This window comes from Eptatretus burgeri, chromosome 7 (genome assembly GCF_056783735.1).
Source record: "Eptatretus burgeri isolate ZD-2024b chromosome 7, Ebu_testis_v1, whole genome shotgun sequence".
Classification (NCBI taxonomy): Eukaryota; Metazoa; Chordata; class Myxini; order Myxiniformes; family Myxinidae; genus Eptatretus; species Eptatretus burgeri.
Window position 1 is genome coordinate 659,949 of NC_140967.1, and position 21,044 is coordinate 680,992.

The window sequence follows — 21,044 nt, forward strand, 5'->3', positions numbered from 1 at the left end:
GGTTGGTTTGAGAGTACTGTGACCATGTACGTGGGTTTGGGTTGTTTTGCGTGTACTGTGGCAATGTATGTGGGTTTGGGTTGTTTTGCTTGTACTGTGACCATGTACGTGGGTTTTGGTTGTTTTGCGTGTACTGTGACCATGTACGTGGGTTTGGGTTGTTTTGCGTGTACTGTGGCAATGTATGTGGGTTTTGGTTGTTTTGCGTGTACTGTGGCAATGTATGTGGGTTTTGGTTGTTTTGCGTGTATTGTGACCATGTACGTGGGTTTTGGTTGGTTTGAGAGTACTGTGACCATGTACGTGGGTTTGGGTTGTTTTGCGTGTACTGTGGCAATGTATGTGGGTTTGGGTTGTTTTGCGTGTACTGTGGCAATGTATGTGGGTTTTGGTTGTTTTGCGTGTATTGTGACCATGTACGTGGGTTTTGGTTGGTTTGAGAGTACTGTGACCATGTACGTGGGTTTGGGTTGTTTTGCTTGTACTGTGACCATGTACGTGGGTTTTGGTTGGTTTGAGAGTACTGTGACCATGTACGTGGGTTTTGGTTGGTTTGAGAGTACTGTGACCATGTACGTGGGTTTTGGTTGTTTTGCGTGTACTGTGACCATGTACGTGGGTTTGGGTTGTTTTGCGTGTACTGTGGCAATGTATGTGGGTTTTGGTTGTTTTGCGTGTATTGTGACCATGTACGTGGGTTTTGGTTGGTTTGAGAGTACTGTGACCATGTACGTGGGTTTGGGTTGTTTTGCGTGTACTGTGGCAATGTATGTGGGTTTGGGTTGTTTTGCGTGTACTGTGGCAATGTATGTGGGTTTTGGTTGTTTTGCGTGTATTGTGACCATGTACGTGGGTTTTGGTTGGTTTGAGAGTACTGTGACCATGTACGTGGGTTTGGGTTGTTTTGCGTGTACTGTGGCAATGTATGTGGGTTTTGGTTGTTTTGCGTGTATTGTGACCATGTACGTGGGTTTTGGTTGGTTTGAGAGTACTGTGACCATGTACGTGGGTTTTGGTTGGTTTGAGAGTACTGTGACCATGTACGTGGGTTTTGGTTGTTTTGCGTGTACTGTGGCAATGTATGTGGGTTTTGGTTGTTTTGCGTGTATTGTGACCATGTACGTGGGTTTTGGTTGGTTTGAGAGTACTGTGACCATGTACGTGGGTTTTGGTTGTTTTGTGTGTACGTGGGTTTGGGTTGTTTTGCGTGTATTGTGACCATGTACGTGGGTTTTGGTTGGTTTGAGAGTACTGTGACCATGTACGTGGGTTTGGGTTGTTTTTCGTGTATTGTGACCATGTACGTGGGTTTTGGTTGTTTTGTGTGTACGTGACCATGTACGTGGGTTTTGGTTGTTTTGTGTGTACTGTGACCATGTACATGTGTTTTTAAGTTTGTGCCATGCTTGGCTCGGTAACAGGACGAAAACAAGTGGGTGTTTGTGACGTTGTGTGATTAAATATTTCACGGACAAGGTACCACACCCAGTGTCCTGAGGCAGACAATCACTCGACTCGGGTGGATGTTCAGGTCATGCAAGTTGTGTTTGATCACCACCCAATCAAACCAGTTGGACTCGTCTCGGGATTTACATTCAAACACCTTCCTTGATTTGCACCATTTACTATCATTGTTTGGGTGTTCTGATTGATTTAATTATTTTTGATATTTACATATTAATGGATCATGAAGTTGTCGTAATGATAAAAGGTGTGTTTGTAGTTGTAGTCCAAGGACAGTTTTGTGATTCGTAAAATTGTACATTAGTTAGTTTCAGGGCATGGAGAGCATTTAATTACATATACTATGTATCCTCATGAAGATATTTCAAACCACAATCACACACACAACCACAACTAGAAGGGTATGCGATAGAGCGCGTACCTCCACCGCGTAATGCCTGATCCACGAGAACATATCGGGCCCATTACATGTTGGAAATATCATGATATTCAGTATGATATCGTTTTTAGCCCTTTCTCGCAATGGTGAAGAATCACTTTAAAAATTAAATAATTCTCTTATCCAGATCCGGGTTCAGATCTTCACCAAAATCGAATCAATTCTTCCTCATCGCAGTCCCGACTTGTCCACCAAGTTTTGTCCGAATCAGTCCAAAACTTTTTTAGACATCGTTTTTGGCCCAATCTCTCAATGGTGAAGAAACACTTTAAGAATTCCAGAAGTCGGATCCGGATCCAGATCTTCACCAAAATCTAATCAGTTCGTCCTTGTCATACACCAAACCTGACGACAAAATTTCATGCGAATCTGTCCACAACTTTTTGAGATATCTTGAAGACAAACAGACAAACAAACAGACTAGCCGGTAGGCGGCGATGGCTCGCCGAGCATGGAAACTATAAGATATACAGCAAAATGGATGTCATAGAGCGGATAGGGAATCACCTTAAGATTATGCATATCAAATCTCATCGAGTTTCATCGACTGATAACTACTCGGTATCCATTTGAATGAAAAGTACCAAAAATGCGGTTTGAAATTGGAAATCCCCAAAGTTCGAGGGGGTGCTGTGGGTGAACAAAGATCTAAATCAAAAATCCGGCTCGATTGTTTGTGCACAATGTATTCCAGATGATTAGGGTGAATTTTCATGACCATCCGACCATAACCCTAGGAGGAGTAGCATTTGGCGTAAAGGCACCTCCAGCTCTCGCATATTATCGATTTTTGCACGAATTGACCTTTGACCCCTGACCTAAGCGAAATCGGTCAATATGTCCTGAGGCAAAGTTGTAGTACTCATTGAGTACCATGAAACTACAAAGTTTCATTCGTATCGATGCACTCACCTGGTCGCGAGGGGGCCTTCCATTTTCACGAATTTTCACGCATACCCTAATTGTAGGGGGCGCTGTGGGTAAAGTATTCCATATATCACAAAAACCGGAATGTATTTGATAGATTGTCACCTGCAGATTATTCCTGCCACATTTCATAACCCAACGTGGGATAATGGCTTTCGGAATTGATTTCGCGTGAACGGTACCGGTTTTGAAGGTTTTTCGGTTGTTGCTGGGGAACCAAAGCGTCCCGAGCAACCATCACAATTTACAAAGCACTAGGTCATAAGATGTACCTACCTCCCGAGTTTGGTCGAAATCGTCCAACGTAAACAACCAATTATGCTAATAACAAACGAACAAACAGCCAAACAAACAGACAGAATTACTGACAATAAGGGTCACCTATTTCGGCGACCCAATAGAAAGGGGTGAAAACATAACCTCCTTCAACTTCGGTGGCAGAGGCAACAAGAAAAAGAGCAATCTCACATTGCAGACCCTCGCCAGGACTTCTTTTGAGTGGGGTATTTGTGTCGGTTTGAGGGAAATCCAATATGGCTGCCAAACCATGTGACCGATGATATCATATGTGTGATTTTGGTTCCTCATGGACAGGCGATCATGCGTGTAAAGTTTCGTCTTGATCTGTTCGGCCACTTCAGACACTCGGTGTGAGTGCCCCTGATGGTTCAGCAGATGGTATCTCATGCTGTGTGACGACTCTCCGTTCTGTGTGACGACTCTCCGTTCTGTGTATTTTGAAGACATTCCGTGTGAGTGCCCCTGACAATGTTGAAATACACAAAATGTTCATCGGCCCTTTGCTCGAGTTCGGTGTGCCCATGTGGGGTTGTAGCATCACAAGAGCTGAGAGTGACAAGATCGATCGAGTCCAGAAGCGTGCACTCCGTTTTATTGCGTGCCCATCTCCTCCGTTATGAAGTATTGCGTGAAATGTTTAATTCCGTTATGTAGGTGTGCATCCCATTTACATGTGTAATATTTGTTTGAATTGTGTTTTCATTTAATTTGTGACCTTGGTACTTTTATCTTTTTTAAAAAATGATTTTTCTTGCTCTGCTGATGTCAACCTTGTATATATCAGTCTTCTGACTGTCTTTACCAAGGATGTTTTCATGAATAAACCGAAATGAAATGATCACTGAGCTGTATGTCTAACTTGAGTGCACCCTGCTGTGGTGATCAGGAGGCCACAAGTGGCACCAGCAATGTATCATTACCGCCATCTTGGAATACCCCAGGGGGGCTGCATGGTCAGCGGCGCTGGTTCCAGTGAAACAGACGCTGTTCTGTTGTGCTTTCAGTTGCGATCACAGGCATTCGCACAAGTTGAATGTGACCAAAAGCATCACTTTTCACAAATGATGGAACAATATGTTATATTAAAGAAGATTTTGACATGTTTAACAATGTTGTGATTACCTGCGCCACAAAAGATGAAGGAGGTTCTGTTTTTACCCGTTTGTTTGTTACTTGCAAAATCGAAGATTTTTCAAGTATATTGGTTAGTCGATTTTTATTATTCTGTCTGTCTGTTCCCTCCAGGTGACAATTTTAAACCAATCTTCACAAAACTTCACCACATGGTGGAGTTTGTCATGAGGAAGAAGCCCATTGTTTTTGAGGTCAAAATAGTCTCAACATCAACAACGAAGGTGGTATTTCTAAAATCCTCAAATTTCATCCGATTGATTTGAAATTTGAAGAGGATCTGCACATCAGCTCACTGAAAACAAACACTGATTTTTGAGGTCAAAGGTCACTAATAAAGTGCTTCACTGTGATATTGAGCTGTGTATGTGTGTGTGTTCTATTCGCTCCTTAGATCCTGCAAAAATTAGTAATCATAAACCTGCACATGATCATTTCAATCGTGTTATTTATCGCAGTCAAGGGGGGTCATGTTATTATATTTATACCTATTTTACTCCAAGGGGTCCCAGGATTACACACCCAAAAAATAGTTGCGATCGGTTCAGCCGTTTTTGCGGTACCTGGGAACAGACAGGCGGACAGACGGTGAATTATTGTCGGATAACTTATCAATCGCTGAACTCACAACTCGAGATCAACATTTGCCGATGGAAATATTTATTGGAGTTTGAGATGTCAGTTTCTTCGCCTTGCATCGGGTTCGTCCCCAAAAACAATTCCTCATTCACCATGGGGTGATCATCGCACACTCACACATCTTACGTTTCACTCCTTCAATTACACTGAAATATTTACATGTAAATGACACGTAAACAGTTGTGTGCACGTTTCCACAACAACGATATGATCGTTAACAAATCCATCAAGAATCAGGGCCTTCTCCAGTTTTTAGAATGCGTGTTAATAAGTTGTGATTATGATATGAATGTGAGCAAGTGTTTCATTCCTCCCCCCCCCCCCCCAGTCATGTGATCCCCAACTCAGCTTCAAGCTGAACACACCATTGCCTTATGGTACGGCACCCATGATTTGAACTTCACACGAGATTTTTGGTGCCACATTTGCTCTAGTGAGTCGATGTGGGGCCAGAGTTCCAAGTTTTTCAAGGAACGCTCTGCTTATGTATTGCTGGGGTGTTGTGGTGCAGCCATGAGGACCGTGGAAGGTTTATTGAGTGAGATGTGGGAAACGCGTGACTTGAGGAATTATTACTTGCCGAAAATATTTTTTGCCAAGCATGTTGGTCTGTACTATTTGTCTGTCTATCTGTTTGTCACACGATTTTTGGCCACACTTTTCAAGCAATCGTTCTGAATTGTTTTTTGTGTATGTCGGTGATCGGCCAAGGACAGCAACGCTCAATTTTGATGAAGATCCAAATCTGGGTCTGGAAACGAGAATTATTTAATTTTTAACTGATGCTTCACCATTGAGAGATGGGGCCAAAAACTGTGTACAGCATGATGTGTCAAAAAGTTGTGGACGAGTTGTGACAAAACTAGGTGGCTGAGTTGGTTCGGTGACAAGAACAAGCCGATTCAATTTTACTCAAGGTCCGGATTCAGATCCGATCTATCAGTGGGATACAAAACGTAAACTGTTCAGCCTGGCGGAGGTATGCGTTCTACCGAGTGCCGTTCCGTTTCACTCAGTGTCACTCTATAAGTGATTTTTTTTCATCTTTCTATTTTGGAGTGTCGTGAAGAGCCAGCAATCCAGAACCTCGACAAGCATGTTATTGCTGGTGTACATAAAGGGTTATCATGTTCATGGAGTGGTGGAGGGGAGTGTGGGTGGTAGTCTCGAGAGAGGTATGATGGGAGTGGGGGGGGATCTCAAGGGGGATGTGGGCTCAAGAAGGGTATTGGGGGGAGGGAGTCTTGGGTAGGTATGACGGAGGGGGGGGGAGAATCTTGGGGGTATGAAGGAGAGTCCAATGAGGGGTATGGGTAGGAAACCTCCACAAGGACAGTCTACGGGTTGTTTTAAAGAATGTTGTAATTTGATTTGCTTTTCATTCCCACAAATTGAAACCATCATAGGCACGTTTTCTTGTAACACCCAGTAGACTCTCGTTAAAATGAACGGGCATGTCCCAAGACCCATTTGTATTGATTAATATCCATAAGCGGGATTGCGTAATGCAGTACTATCTGACCCCGCTATTTGCTCTTTGCGGACCCCACGTATTCACGGTTTATGAAATGTGACCTGCTTCGATATTCACAGCCCTGTGCTTCACATTTCATGGTTTTCCATGTTTTCACGGGTTTTTTTTCGTGTTTTTGCAGGGGGGGGGGTTGCATGCATATTCATGGTTTTTCACAGGATTTTTGATTTTTCCTCATGAATCATGAACCGCTGGGAACCTATCCCCCCTTTTCCCATTGCAACAATGCCTTGCTATTCGCAGATTCGCTATTCACGGCATTTTCCAGGAATGTATCCCCTGAGAATACCGAGGTCCAACAGTATATTTATCGTCGTTATGATTATCAAATAATTTTGAACAAAATGTACCTCAGCACATTCACATACCTTGTACACAAAGATTATTATGAATCCCCAAAATGAAGAAGAGATTTAAAGCATTGTTGAGGAAATGAAGACAGAGAGATATTCATTAAACCTTTTCCTCCAACAAGCCTGAGTCGGTGATACTTTCTCACAGCACTAGAGTCCATCGTCCTTTTGAGCCTCACAATGCATGGTATGCCATGTTCCCATCGCTTTCATAGCTTTACCCAGGCTGTGTCAGGCTGCATAACACCTGTATGTTTGGCTTGATGGGGATGTCCTTGTCCTGCAAGCTTCTGCACAAGGAGTAAAATTGTTTTAAAATAAATAAATAAATTATCCTTTAGTAATGCCACATTTTACTTATCGGGAATTTGTCTTAACGAGAGCCTGCTACTTATCATAGCTTCTTCCACATTATTGGCAAGAATCCGTTCGTTTTGGTGTGAAAAGGCGATCAACTTCTGAATGCTGAAATAACGAGAAACAAACGGTCCGTGACAATGTCGCTCCGATGAATGCACATCGACTGGAGATTTCACCACTTGATGGAATTCCAAATAAAACTAGAAAGCATCTGAAAATGGAAAGCCCATCCGCGTATGCTTTGTATTGAGACTACTTCTTCTTTTGTATGCTAAACAATGCCGAAAACAGGTTTAAAAAAAAACATTTTTACGATGTCAGGCGACCTTGACCTTTGACCTTTTGATTTAAAAAAAACAATCAGGTTCTCGCTTTTGATTGATGAACCAATTAATTGACCCAAAATGCTAATTCTTAGAATTTCAGGTCAATTGAATGATAACTGATGATTTTATGTGATGCTGCCTTTTGACCTTTTGACCAAATTATTAATTTGTCTTCTTCACATTCTCATAATAAAGAATTGTTGAAAATTTGATGACAAGCTCAAATGGTAAAAAAACAAAAGTTACGACCTGGACAGACACACACACACACACACGTGATTGCAGAACCCTGTCATCCGCTGTGTGGGGGACAGGCGAACGAGAAAGCATCTGAAAATGCAAAGGTCATCCGCTTTGTATTTACACTACTTCTTCCGGATGCTAAACGTTACCTTTGACCTTTTGACTAAATTCTTAATTTGTCTTCTCCATATTCTCATCATAAATCTTTGTTGATATTTGATGACAAAAGTAAAAAGTTACAGCCCAGACAGACATACATAAGTGATTGCAAAACCTGATCTTCCGCTGTGTGGTGGACGGGCTAATGAACGCCGCATGCGATTAAAAACACAGCTTATGGGTTTGATTCAGTCGCCTGCATTCAAATATTGTGGTGCACATGAGTCATTGTGGTTAACATGGGAACACAAATACACAGATTCAAAAGAATATGACGCCGAGGGCACGTGCAACGGGCTGTGCTTCTTGGTTACATGGGATTAGATCGGTCTGTCAAGCTCATCACCACCACCACCCACCGGTGGAATCTCATTTAAAACTCTTCTTCGCTGCTTCCAGCCAGGAGCATCACACGGTCTTGTGTGGAGCTGGATTGCGCCATCTGAAGGTGAACAGCATAGGCTTGACATTGATGGATGGAAGAATTGGAATGGTACATTTGGCTTGACAAACAGCATTGGCAATCATTGTTTTCCCACTCGCAGTGGTTAAGCACAACTACTCATAATCAGAAATTTCCTCCACCACAAACTCTGCTTAGAATCTGATTCGATTATTTCTATGAGATGTAGATCTTATGAGATTACTATTTGATTCCTGGAAGAGATTCCTTCATGAAAGATGTCTCTTAGATTTCTACATTACACATACATTGATCTCTATTAGAAACATTTCTCGATTGGAGAGAATTTTTATCAGAGATATGGTATCTCTATTAGATCTTCTGAGAAACCACAGGATATTTCTGTATAAGGATGGCTAAAACCGGTTTTGTTTCACACAATTTACAAAGTAATCACCGATCAAGCTCATTCATTCATAAGGATCACTTTAATAAATTATCACTCATTCATAAGGATCACTTTAATAAATAATTATCACTCATTCATAAGGATCACTTTAATAAATTATCACTCATTCATCAGGATCAGTAAAAAATTATCACTCATTCATCAGGATCACGAATAAATTTTCACTCATTCATAAGGATCACTAACAAATTATCACTCATTCATAAGGATCACTAATAAATTATCACTCATTCATAAGGATCACTAATAAATCATCACTCATTCATAAGGATCACTAATAAATTATCACTCATTCATCAGGATCACTAATAAATTATCACTCATTTATAAGGATCACGAATAAATTATCACTCATTAATAGGATCACTTTAATAAATTATCACTCATTCATAAGGATCACTAATAAATTATCACTCATTCATAGGATCACTTTAATAAATTATCACTCATTCATAAGGATCACAAATAAATTATCACTCATTCATAAGGATCTCAATTTAGTTTATTGCACAGATATTGTTTTGTGACACAGACAGGATAATTTATTTATTTTATTAAATTAGGCATTCCGTCACTTCACTGATGGGTTTAATCAAAAGACAGTATGTTGGACTTGACAAACATATTGCATGTGTATCTTTGAGTGTCAATGAGAATTTAAGATGAAGTAAAACTCGTGAAAAAGGATCTTTTATAACACGTAGTTGTTGTTGGCATGGCAGAGATTGTTGTTTCCCGTACGCAGAGTGCAAAGCGGGATTAGCAATTGGTTCACTCTGTAAGTCTGTGGGACAGATATCAGTCGATGATCAAGGAACTACTTGATTTTCATTGAACTTTACATTTTGAACCCTGTAAAACATGAATCGGACCATGGACCTGCAGTTTAGCAGTACCTTGACTGTGAATTTGGCAAATTGTGCAGAATGTCATCTTGAGTGCGCAAGCACACAGTGAGGTAAAGCAATTGCTTCAGTCTGTCTGTTAGTCTGGTAATTAAACAAAATTAAAAATCATTCCAGGCAGGCAACATTGTTTTTTAGTCTGGCAGCCATTGGCTAAAGTGTGTTTTGGAGTACATACACAATTTTATTGCAGATTCTGGTAACATAGACTATACTAAACTCAAATCCGAGTGATGCCACTTTGTCATGCTTGAGCAATTTTTTTAGGAGCAAAATTCAAAATGGCCGCCATCAAAACCGTTTTTTGGACGCAACTCGGCCAAAAATCGATATATGAACCCGATTTCAGTGGCAACCCCTATGTTTTGGGGGTCAAGGAATACACTGATATATTAAAGTAAACCATATCATCCATATAAATTATCCATATTGCAAACATAACGTGGTGGTATCCAGAACGTTTTTCAAACTTCATCCCTCGATTGGGTGGAATGCACACCTTGATGAATTTTGTGGTAGCAGTCGGCATATTGATGGCAAACAGTGGATTGGAGAACATCCTTCAAGCAGCATTCGGTGGCGTGGCTCATTTGTTATCGGGGAAGAAATTTCCACAATATATTCGGGCACTGCGTCTCCTGACCAAGGAACTTCTGCGTAGCGTTATCGTTGGCATGGAAGGTCATGGGAGCTACTCCGAGTTGATCGCCCTACTTGATGACAGAGCAGACCATAGTCGTACAACTAAATTGTGGGTGAGCAACCTCGTCAAACCCATGCTGCTGATGATGATGTTCGACCCAGCCGAGAGAGAAGCTGACTGGCCACTGCACCTCTGGACCATCCAGCAGATGATGCCATACTTCTTCGTTGCTGGCCACTTCAACTATGCCAGGTAGAATATTTTCTATGTATGTCATGTATGTCAAAATATTTTGACATGTATGTCAAAATACTTACTGACATAAAATAGATGACAGACACCGATGAATACATTATAAATGTATAATGCATGTAATGAATATATTTTTGTTTAACTCCTTATTACAGATACTGTTTGTATTATCTGCGCTCGATGGAAAAAATTGCCAGGACCGTTACTTGAGGAGTTTCTTCGGGGAAACCATGTGATGAGACACAAACCAGGGATATGGAATGCTTTGTGGTCAGATATGTTCATCGAATCGACTTTCATGAGATACAGACACAGCCCAGGTGGGATCGTAGGTATCACACTGAAACCATCATCCCTGAAAATATGGGCGCTGTGTCTGCATATATGCAGCCAACTTGTGAAAGACGTTTCTGAGCTTAAGACAAATGGTTCCCAAGTTTCAGTAACAGTCCACAAAGAAGAAATGCCCGCTCGGAAACAATCAGATGGAGGAGACTGACAGAACCTACGAGAAAGATTGGCCACATGTATTGACCCTCTACAACCAGAGAATCACCCGGATGGGCTTGTGAACATTGTAACTGGAAGAATGAGTCAAAACATTGTCAACGCTGACATTTCTGTTGGCATAGGAGTCAAGCAGATGAAGGAGTATGAGGAGCAATGGCCAGACAGCTTCTACAAGTCGCTCAGCAAACAAGTAGTCACGATGGCAGTGTCCCGAAAGCAGATAAAGGTCAGACAAACACCTGTATATGACACGGGGCTCATATATTCAAGAGTGTTGGGCCTTCAAGCAGTGAGGGACATCAACCTGAAAGATATCCTGAAGTTTGAGCTCACCCTAGTACCGCCTTCTATGTTTGAAGATAACGGTGACGTGCGAATCACAAAATCGAAAGCAGTCTTGAAGCAGAAATTGCAGGGAGAGGTGTCTGACAGAATGTTTCCAGCTGATGGAGCGATCATTGTAGATGTTTGTGCTATGCTGTGGGTGATTCAATGGCCATCGAAAGGAACAGTAGAGGACTATGTGCAGAATCTTCTTTCTTATTTGAGAGATAAGCTGAAGATATGTGATACGTATTTGGTCTTTAACCGGTATTATGACAACAGCATCAAGAAAGTCACGCGAACCGCTCGTACAGACAAAGATGCCAGTCAACGACACCAGCTGAATCTGACGACGCCACTCCCTGCACAAAAGATCGTTTTGACAGTGACAGAGAATAAAGTCCAGTTAATAAATATCATTTGCAGCTCCATCAAAGTCCATCCTGAAGCATTTTCTACCAACACAAAGCTCATATTAACTGGACCTAACCCAATACCTATGGAAATTGCAGAATACCAAGTAGTAGAGAGGCCTGACCAAAGAACCACTCACGAAGAAGCCAATGTTATAATGGTACAACAAATTCGAGCCTCATCAGGAGTTCCGATCCGAGTATCCGGGTACTTTCAGATGACACAGATGTATTCATATTGCTGTTGCATTTTTACCAACTGAAGGAACTGGCATGCAACCTTGTGATGGCTGGTGCAAGTCGTGACAGATCGTCTGTTGACATCAAGGCGACAGTGCAGAAGCATGCACATATTGTCACCCAAGTTCTGGCAGCACATGTGGTGTCTGGATGTGATACAGTTGCCTACCTGTGGGGTATCGGAAAAGGCACAATTGTGAAACACCTCAAAGATGGTCGTCAATTAAATTATCTTGGTGATCTTGATGCAGAATTACCAGATGTCATATCTGAAGCAACTGCCTTCTTTGCTGCTTGCAATGGATCCCAGGAAACAGAAGACATGTCAGCTATTCGATTTGATGTCTGGTCTTCAAAGATGGCTAACAAGAAGCTGACATCAGCACCAGAGTTAAAAACTCTACCACCAACCACTGTGGCTTTCATCCAACACGTTCTCAGGGCGCACTTGCAGGCAGCAATATGGCGGGCTGCACTAGATCCAGACCAACCATTGATCGATCCAACGAGTCATGGATGGTCACATGAAGAAGTGTCGAGCATGTTGCTTCCTGTGTCTCTGCCTCCGGATGTCATCAGAGCTCCTGATAATGTTCTCAAGATGATCAGGAGTGGGTGCAGCTCAGTGCGACCCTGTGCAACGAATGGATGTAGTTGCTCTGCCACCAGGCTCTCCTGTTCATTGTTCTGTGGCTGTGATGGTATGGAGGAATGTCAGAACGACCAAACAAAGTCTGTATCAGCAAGCGAAGCTGTGGAACTTGAGTGAACACGAGTTATTTGATTTATGTAGCTGTCTTTTATGTGAGATTGAGTGAAAGAAAGATTGAGTGAAAGCAGAATGAAAGAAGTTCATCAGCAACCAATCAGTGTATTCATAGTTGATAGCATGTACAGACACCTTTTTGGATTTGAATTTGTGTAAACCTTGCTTATTACGTTTATTTGGTTATGTGTTAATATAATTAATTTTAGTTTCGAGTTACTTAATCATTGTATTACTCAACTGTACTGTTGGAAATAAAGATATACAATACAATATACTGTTTACCACTTAAATCAGGTTCATATAGATTTTGGGCATCGTTACGGCTGAAAATAGTTCGGTCGATATTTTTTCAGTCAAATATTATATCTAAATTGAAAAATTGCAATATCGACTATTATTATGAGTTGTATGGTTTATTTAAACATATCAGTGTATTCCTTGACACCCAAAACATAGGGTTTGCCACTGAAATCGGGTTCATATCTCGATTTTTGACCGAGTTGCGGCCAAAAAACGGTTTTGATGGCGGCCATTTTGAATTTTGCTCCTAAAAAAAATTGCTCAAGCGTGACAAAGTGGCATCACTCGGGTTTGAGTTTAGTACAGTCTATGTTACCAGAATCTGCAATAAAATTGTGTATGTACTCCAAAACACACCAAGGTTAAAATTCCAGTTCTGCATCCAGACTATTTGGGGACGTCATAAAGAACACAAACAATAGGCCCGAATAACTTGTGTAACATTTTAAATAAGGTGTTTAAAAAGGCAGTGCATCAGATGCGGTAAACTTCCAAATAAATGGTTTGCTTTTTTTTCTACAAACTTAAAAACGTTTATTTTATTTCATTGAATTATATATTTGAACACTGTAGAACACAAATGGCCTTGCTTGCACTTCCAAGAACCCTATGTTTAGTCGTATGTGGGAAAAATCTTGCACCGTCTCAACAAATCAAATTTGCTGCGCGTTCTGAGACCAGAGTAACAGCAAGATTCAGAAAAAAATGGCGGTGCAGAGCGATGCAACGACAGAACTAACTTCGTCTAAAACTAGTTTGCTTAGTGCATCTTTTTCTCAAAGATCGTTCCAAAATCGTCAGTTTCTCTGAAAAGGGATGGCAGAAGGTTCACCTCTGGACTGTTCCATTTGCCCAATCGGCTTCGTATTGTTGCTGTCACACCTAATATTCAAACTTCATGAACAAACCTGATAATCGTATTGTCTCTAAATGCCGCCAGTCTTTCAACACCACTTATCTCTGAAAGTTACCCGTCTTTCAATGCCGCCAGTCTCTGAATGTTACCCGTCTCTGAACGCCGCCAGTCTTTCAACACCACCCATCTCTGACCGTTACCCGTCTTTCAACACCACCCAACTCTGAACGTTACCCGTCTTTCAAGGCCGCCCATCTCTGAATGCTGCCCGTCTCTGAACGCCGCCCGACTCTGAGCGCCGCCCGTCTCTGAGCACCGCTCGTCTCGAACGTTACCCATCTTTCACCGCCGCTCATCTCTGAACATTACCCGTCTTTCAACGTCACCTGTCTCTGAACATTACCAGTCTTTCAACACCGCTCGTCTCTGAGTGTCGCCCATCTCTGAACGTTACCCATCTTTCAACGTCACCCATCTTTGAACGTTACTGGTCTTTCAATGCCGCTCATCTCTGAGTGCCACCCGTCTCTGAATGTTACCCATCGTTCGACGCCGCTCGTCTCTGAACGCCACTCGTCTCTGAGCGCCGCTCGTCTCTGAACGCCACCCAACTCTGAGTGCCGCTTGTCTCTGAACGCCGCCCATCTCTGAGTGCAACCCATCTCTAAACGTTACCCATCTTTCAATGTCGCCCGTCTTCGAACATTACCAGTCTTTCAGCACCCCCCGTCTCTGAGCGCCGCCCGACTCTGAGCGCCGCCTGTCTCTGAACGCCGCCTGACTCTGAGCGCCGCCCGTCTCTGAGCGCCGCTCGTCTCGAACGTTACCCATCTTTCAACGTCACCTGTCTCTGAATATTACCAGTCTTTCAACACCGCTCGTCTCTGAGTGTCGCCCATCTCTGAACGTTACCCATCTTTCAACGTCGCCCGTCTTTGAACGTTACTAGTCTTTCAACGCCGCTCATCTCTGAGTGCCACCCGTCTCTGAATGTTACCCATCATTCGACGCCGCCCGTCTCTGAGCACCACTCATCTCTGAACGCCACCCATCTCTGAACGCAGCCAAACTCTGAGCGCCACTCGTCTCTGAACGCCGTCCATCTCTGAACGTTACCCATCTTTCAATGTCGCCCGTCTTCGAACATTACCAGTCTTTCAGCGCCGCTCGTCTCTGAGTGCCTCCCAACTCTGAACATTAGCCATCTCTGAGCGTCGCCCGTCTCTGAACGTCGCCCGTCTCTGAACATTACTCATATTTCAACGTCACCTGTCTTTGAGCGCTGCCTGTCTCTGAATGTCGCCCATCTTTGAACGTTACCAGTCTTTCAACTCTGCTCGTCTCTGAGCGCCACCTGTCTCCGACCATTGCCCATCTTTCAACGTCACCTGTCTTTGAGCGTTACCCCCCTTTCAACGCCGCCCGTCTCTGAATGTCGCCTGTCTTTGAACGTTACCCATCTTTCAACACCACCTGTCGCTGACTGCCACCCATCTCTGAGCATCGCCCGTCTCTGAACGTCGCCTGTCTCTGAACGTCGCCTGTCTTTGACCGTTACCCGTCTTTCAACGCCACTTGTCTCTGAACATTACCCGTCTTTCAACGCCTCTTGCCTCTGAACATCAGCCATCTTTCAATGTCACTCATCTCTGAACACCACCTGTTTCCAACTTCTCAAAAAACGGAGGCTCAAGTTGCACACATGCTGAAATTTCTCCTTTGTCACAAACAACTTTTCTCCTAATTTATTTGGATCACAGCATGCAGGTTCGTATGCATCTGAACCTACCTCTGGACAGCGCTTGATGCCTCGGTGCAACCTGTGCTTGGCAGCACAGCGCAGCCCATAAAGAGCGAGAAGGATGCAAATGGCACCGAGCACCCCGATGCCAAAGGGAATCAACACCCCAGATAGATAGTGCACCTGCTGGGGCAAAGCAGACTGACACGTGGTACTGGCATCAACATTGTTCTGGAAACCAACCTTACCTTATAATAAGCTGCATTCCTCTTTACCTCATCTTCACCAATCCCGAAGGAATGTTTTTACCCCATTTTATAGTTCTTTACGATGTAGTTTCCAGCTGGTGTCACGTTATTGGGTACCCCCTAACTGCAATATCAAGGTTTCAGGTCATGTCATATTTTGGCTTTGTACAGTTTTGTCCTGGTAATCTGTAAAACGACTGATACATATAAATCAGGTATCATATGAACAAATGTCATCTCCTGGTTCATCTTATATGCTGAACTGCCTCCTATTCACAATATAATTGGATTGAAAAGGTTATTGTGACTATACCCACATTTTGTTGGTGATGCTCTTGAAAAATCTGTTTTAACTACTTTCTATTTGTCTCGAATGTGTATATTCAACTTAAATGGTGCTTATGGTACATTATAATAAAGTGGAATATTTTAGCCTGTAAACATTTAACACCATGCATGTTTGTACGGCATCTAGGGATCAAGATCTCGGGCTTTTACCTGATGTGAGGCGTTTACAGCAACACCAAATTTGACCAGATTCACTTCCGAATTTTCATATTTATTGTTTGTGTGGTAATAACAGACACTGGAGTCATAATGATTATGGAAGATTGAACAAGACGGACAAGCAAAGATGTTACATAAACTTGAAGGAATGGTGGAAAATGATGCTCCAGAACAAACTGATGTCACAATAATGGATCCCATGTTCCTTCTGCACACCATCCAGATTCCTCCCCAATCAAACAGAGTGAGATTGCAGAAGATGTACTGTTGCGGACCGGGTATCGGCTGCACGCACGACCGCTGGGTGGAGCAGTAGGATCGACTCAACCGAACCCCCGGAATCTAGATCGTACCTTTCGGAAAACTCCGACAAGTACGGGTCCCTTACTGGACCGCGAGTCGTCAATAATTCCAACACGTGGTACAGGGTTATTTGCCAATCTTCAAAATACCTAGAGTTCCATGTGGCGAGTTACTGAGTATTCACACCCTCGACGGCCCTCGTACGAGTCGAGCCGTTAGCGGCCCGACCCGTGCGCAACCCGTGCACAACCTGAGCGGACGGTTGCCGAAGTTCCGTCGGTCCAAATGTACATTTATAGCGGCAACAGCCTTTATAATTCACCAACACGCATCATGCAAAGCCAATGGAAGAAACACAGCAACGAACTGATACATTTAACAAATGTATTTATTTATAATGAGGAAAAGGGGGAAGCACGCAAGAAGCAGAGTTATCACGACTCATAGAAATGAAATGCAAATAATGTACAAAACACTTAACAGTTGCTACTTAAAGATGGGCACACACACACACACACACACACACACACACACACACACACACACACACACACACACACACACACACACATGGACCCCAATGGTCTTTATTGAAGGCCTCCAGCTCGAGGACAGGTGAGCGAGAGACCAGAGCCTGCGCTTGGACCTGTCCACCTCGTGTGGTCTTCGATCTGGCACGACGGGACTCGAACCCGCAACACGACGCTGCTCCAAGCACCGGGCACCGCGCTCTCTAACCGGCCATGCACAAACCGACCAAGGCCAAGGATCAGAGGCGACGATGATCCAGCTTGGCGGTACTCAAACCCGCAACACGATGATGACCACGACCCCAAGATGACAACCAAGTCGACCGACCAACCAACCTGGCATTCCTTTATATCTTCTTTTTCCCCGGGATCAGTCAATCGCCCTCTGAGGCGGCCTCCACTCTCATTGGCTGGCGTGTCATGAGAACATCACCTTCTGAGGCGGCCTCCACTCTCATTGGCCGGCGTGTCGTGAGAACATCGCCTTGTGAGGCAGCCTCCACTCTCATTGGCCGGCGTGTCGTGAAAACATCACCTTCAGAGGTGGCCTCCCCTCTCATTGGCCGGCATGTCATGAGAACATCCCCTTCTGAGGCGGCCTCCCCTCTCATTGGCCGACGTGTCGTGAGAACATCGCCTTCTGAGGTGGCCTCCACTCTCATTGGCCGGTGTGTCGTGAGAACATCGCCTTCTGGGGCGGCCTCCACTCTCATTGACCGGCGTGTCGTGAGAACATCGCCTTCTGGGGCGGCCTCCACTCTCATTGGCCGGCGTGTCGTGAGAACATCGCCTTCTGGGGTGGCCTCCACTCTCATTGGCTGGCGTGTCGTGAGAACATCGCCTTCTGGGGCGGCGTCCCCTCTCATTGGCCGGCGTGCCATGAGAACATACCTTCTGAGACGGCCTCCACTCTCATTGGCCGACGTGTCGTGAGAACATCGCCTTCTGGGGCGGCCTCCACTCTCATTGGCCGGCGCACCGTGGGAAGACTGATCTCTGTGGCCTGATTGGACAAGGGGCACGCCCCTGCCTTCCTGGGCAGAGTCTCGATCTGAGTTGATGGGAATCTCCGCCCACGTACGTGGTCGAACGCACGTAGGCAATGGCGTCGGTGTGAGGAAGCGAGGTGAAGGTGAGGGGTGATACAAACGAATCTCCGCAGCGCACACACGTAGTTCCCGTTAGACACAGGTAGGGGGCCCCTAACTATAAACACACTTACCGATATAACTGTTCTATAGGGACCCTGGCGGTTGTGTGCAATGGGTTCCTCATTCGTAACAATACTGCGTAAGCTGTGTGATATGTCGAGTCGTGTTGACTTTGTGTGTGACGTGTACGTGGAACCATCGATAAAAGAGGCAGAAAGGAACAGATGTGGTGCTGCAGAGGTACCCTTCACAATCCCAGGACACGAGCAGAAACGGCCGCGGGATTGGCAGCAGCCACTGAAATCCGCTTCCTTCAAAATGCAACTATTTTGATCCTTTGCACTGGAATGGAGCAACAGATCATATTCTGGGCTTCTTGATGGCCATCAAGTGTTGATTGGAGAAGAGAACACATGCTATTAATTTACTGGTGCAGTTGGAGAGGTCCTAAGAGAAGAAGTCCCTTCCCTGGTGTGCCAGCATGAGGAAGATGAGACAATGATGATTTATCACTGACGCACAAGATTGTAGATGAACCGCCAAAATCTAAAATATCAGTCCGAGTCAATGACGCAGATGTCCTGGTATTAATTATTTATCATGTGCATCATATGTCAAGCGACCCAAAGGTGTGGATGAATGTTGGACTGAGTGGTAACAACACGAGGCGTTACATAACCATCTCCCAGCTTGTTTCTACTGTGAATCCAAATGCGATTGATGCACTCCCTGGACTTCATGCATTCACCGTATCTGATGTTACAGCATTCATCAATAAAGGGAAGTGCATGATACTTAAAAAGAATGATGCCCATGCTAAAGTGTTCTCTCGTTTGGGCGAGAGCACTGTTATCTCGCAGGATCTCATCACTGGGCTGGAAAAGTTTGGCTCTGCACTGGATGGAAAACGGTCATATGAGCAATGTTGATGACATATGATATGCGTTCTACCAGCAGCACTATGCTCTGAAAGTGAGGATGAACCTCGAGAGAATTTTTTTTTTGTATACCTTGTCGAGGCTCGTATGAGAGCTAACACACAACGCACATCAAGGGGGGCATGAGACAGGAGGGGAGGGAGTGGGAAGGACAAAATAGTGGGGAACCGAGACATTTGGAGATCTGTGGAAGGGAGAGGGATGCGACGGGGAACATGGGGAATAGACGATGGACATTACAGGGACTTTCAGGAAGGAAAGCAGGAATTTGAAGGAGTTGGGCTTGGGTGGGTTATCAGGGGTAGAAACGTTCGAGGATTTGGATGGGGGATGATAAGAGGTGGTGGTGAACAGCTGTTTTGAAGGCCTGGAGGGAAGAATGGGAATGAATAGAGTGAGGAAGTTTATTCCAAAGGCGGGAAAAAAGAGGAATGAAAGAGTGAAGGTGAGCAGTGATTCAAGATTTTGGTAGTTTTACCAGAAGGGGGTTGTTGGCGGACCTTGAGCGCCCTGTGGAAATGTGGTGGGGACAAATCGCAGGGAGAGCAGGGGGGGCGAGGCTGGAGAGGAGACGGTAGAAGACAGAAAGACCACCAACCAACCTGCGGTGATTGAGTGAGAGGCCCAAAGACTCAGCCTCATTGCGGGAGATGCCAATGATCCGAAAAGCCTTGGTTTCCACAGCGTAAAGCCGAGAAAGGTGAGAGACAGGAGCACCCGCCCAGAGGGAAGAGCAGTACTCCGTCAGGCTGTGGACAAAAGCTTTGTATGTGGTCAGGAGCTCAGGTGGGCTGAAGAAGGACTTTGCATGATGGAGGATTCCCAGTGGTGACTGGCTTAGGCCAGGCAAGAAATGTGGCTTTCCCATGAAAGGTCATAGCAGATAGTGAGACCCAGAAGCTTGAAAGAAAGGACTTCTTCCAGAGGATTGTTGAGAAAGTGGATGGGGGGGGTTTCTAAATGGTCCTTTCGAAGAGACATCGTGAGAGTGTGAGATTTGTCCAGATTGAAAGACATGTTCCACGTGTTGGGGCAGTTTGTGATTTTATCCAGATCAGCAGTGAGCGAAGAAACTGCTGCTTGCCGGTCTGAGGGATGACAGATGGTACGGCAGAGGGTGGAGTCATCAGCAAACAGATATGGAAGATTTTCCAGAGTCGGAGAGATCATTGATGAAAACCAGAAAAAGAACAGGGCCCAGAACGCTACCTTGAGGAACTCCAGCCTGGACAGGAAGGGGAGATGAAAGAATTCCATTTAGGGCCACACGTTGACTGCGACAGGAGAGGAAGTCTGCGAGCCATGAGTGGAGATCGCCTTGGATACCATAGGAAGAGTTTGGTGAGCAGGGCAGGGTGCCAGACTGTCAAAAGCATGTGATATATCCAGGGATATGGCTCGGATTTCCTATCTGGCATTGAGGACCTCCATCCATTGTTGGGAGAGCAAAAGCAGCATATCCAGGGTAGAGTGACCTGGTCCGAAACCAAATTGATGATCAGATATCAAGCCATTGGAGAAGAGGAAGGATTTGATGTCTGAAGCGATGATGGATTCCATAACCTTGCTGATGATTGGGAGAAGGCTGATTGGTCTGTAGTTGCAGGGATCTGTTTTTGCACCTTTTTTATGCAGGGCAGTGATGTTTGCTGATTTCCAAGCAGATG

The 21,044-nt window shown here is 44.3% G+C and overlaps 1 protein-coding gene and 1 long non-coding RNA gene across 8 annotated transcripts in view; one reads left to right on the plus strand and one right to left on the minus strand.

Annotated features, from left to right (window-relative positions):
- LOC147022529 (uncharacterized) overlaps positions 1 to 4,614 on the plus strand; it is a 7,091-nt gene extending 2,477 nt beyond the window's left edge. Inside the window, exon 2 of the long non-coding RNA XR_015059773.1 lies at positions 4,376 to 4,614. This is a non-coding gene — a long non-coding RNA (uncharacterized LOC147022529). The remainder of the gene's footprint in view (positions 1 to 4,375) is intronic.
- A 269-nt stretch (positions 4,615 to 4,883) lies between these two features.
- Positions 4,884 to 21,044, minus strand: part of ARMH4 (armadillo like helical domain containing 4) — a 54,106-nt gene continuing 37,945 nt past the window's right edge. Inside the window, exons 4-5 of one of the 7 annotated variants that reach the window (XM_085887189.1) lie at positions 15,749 to 15,883; positions 4,884 to 8,317 (exon numbers count right to left, since the gene is read on the minus strand). In XM_085887189.1, the coding sequence (XP_085743315.1) occupies positions 8,249 to 8,317; positions 15,749 to 15,883 (204 nt within the window). In that variant the 3' untranslated portion in view covers positions 4,884 to 8,248. Of the gene's footprint in view, positions 8,318 to 9,238; positions 9,600 to 15,748; positions 15,902 to 21,044 lie in introns of those variants that run through there. The other 6 variants (XM_085887188.1, XM_085887186.1, XM_085887187.1 and 3 more) reach the window with 6 other exon arrangements.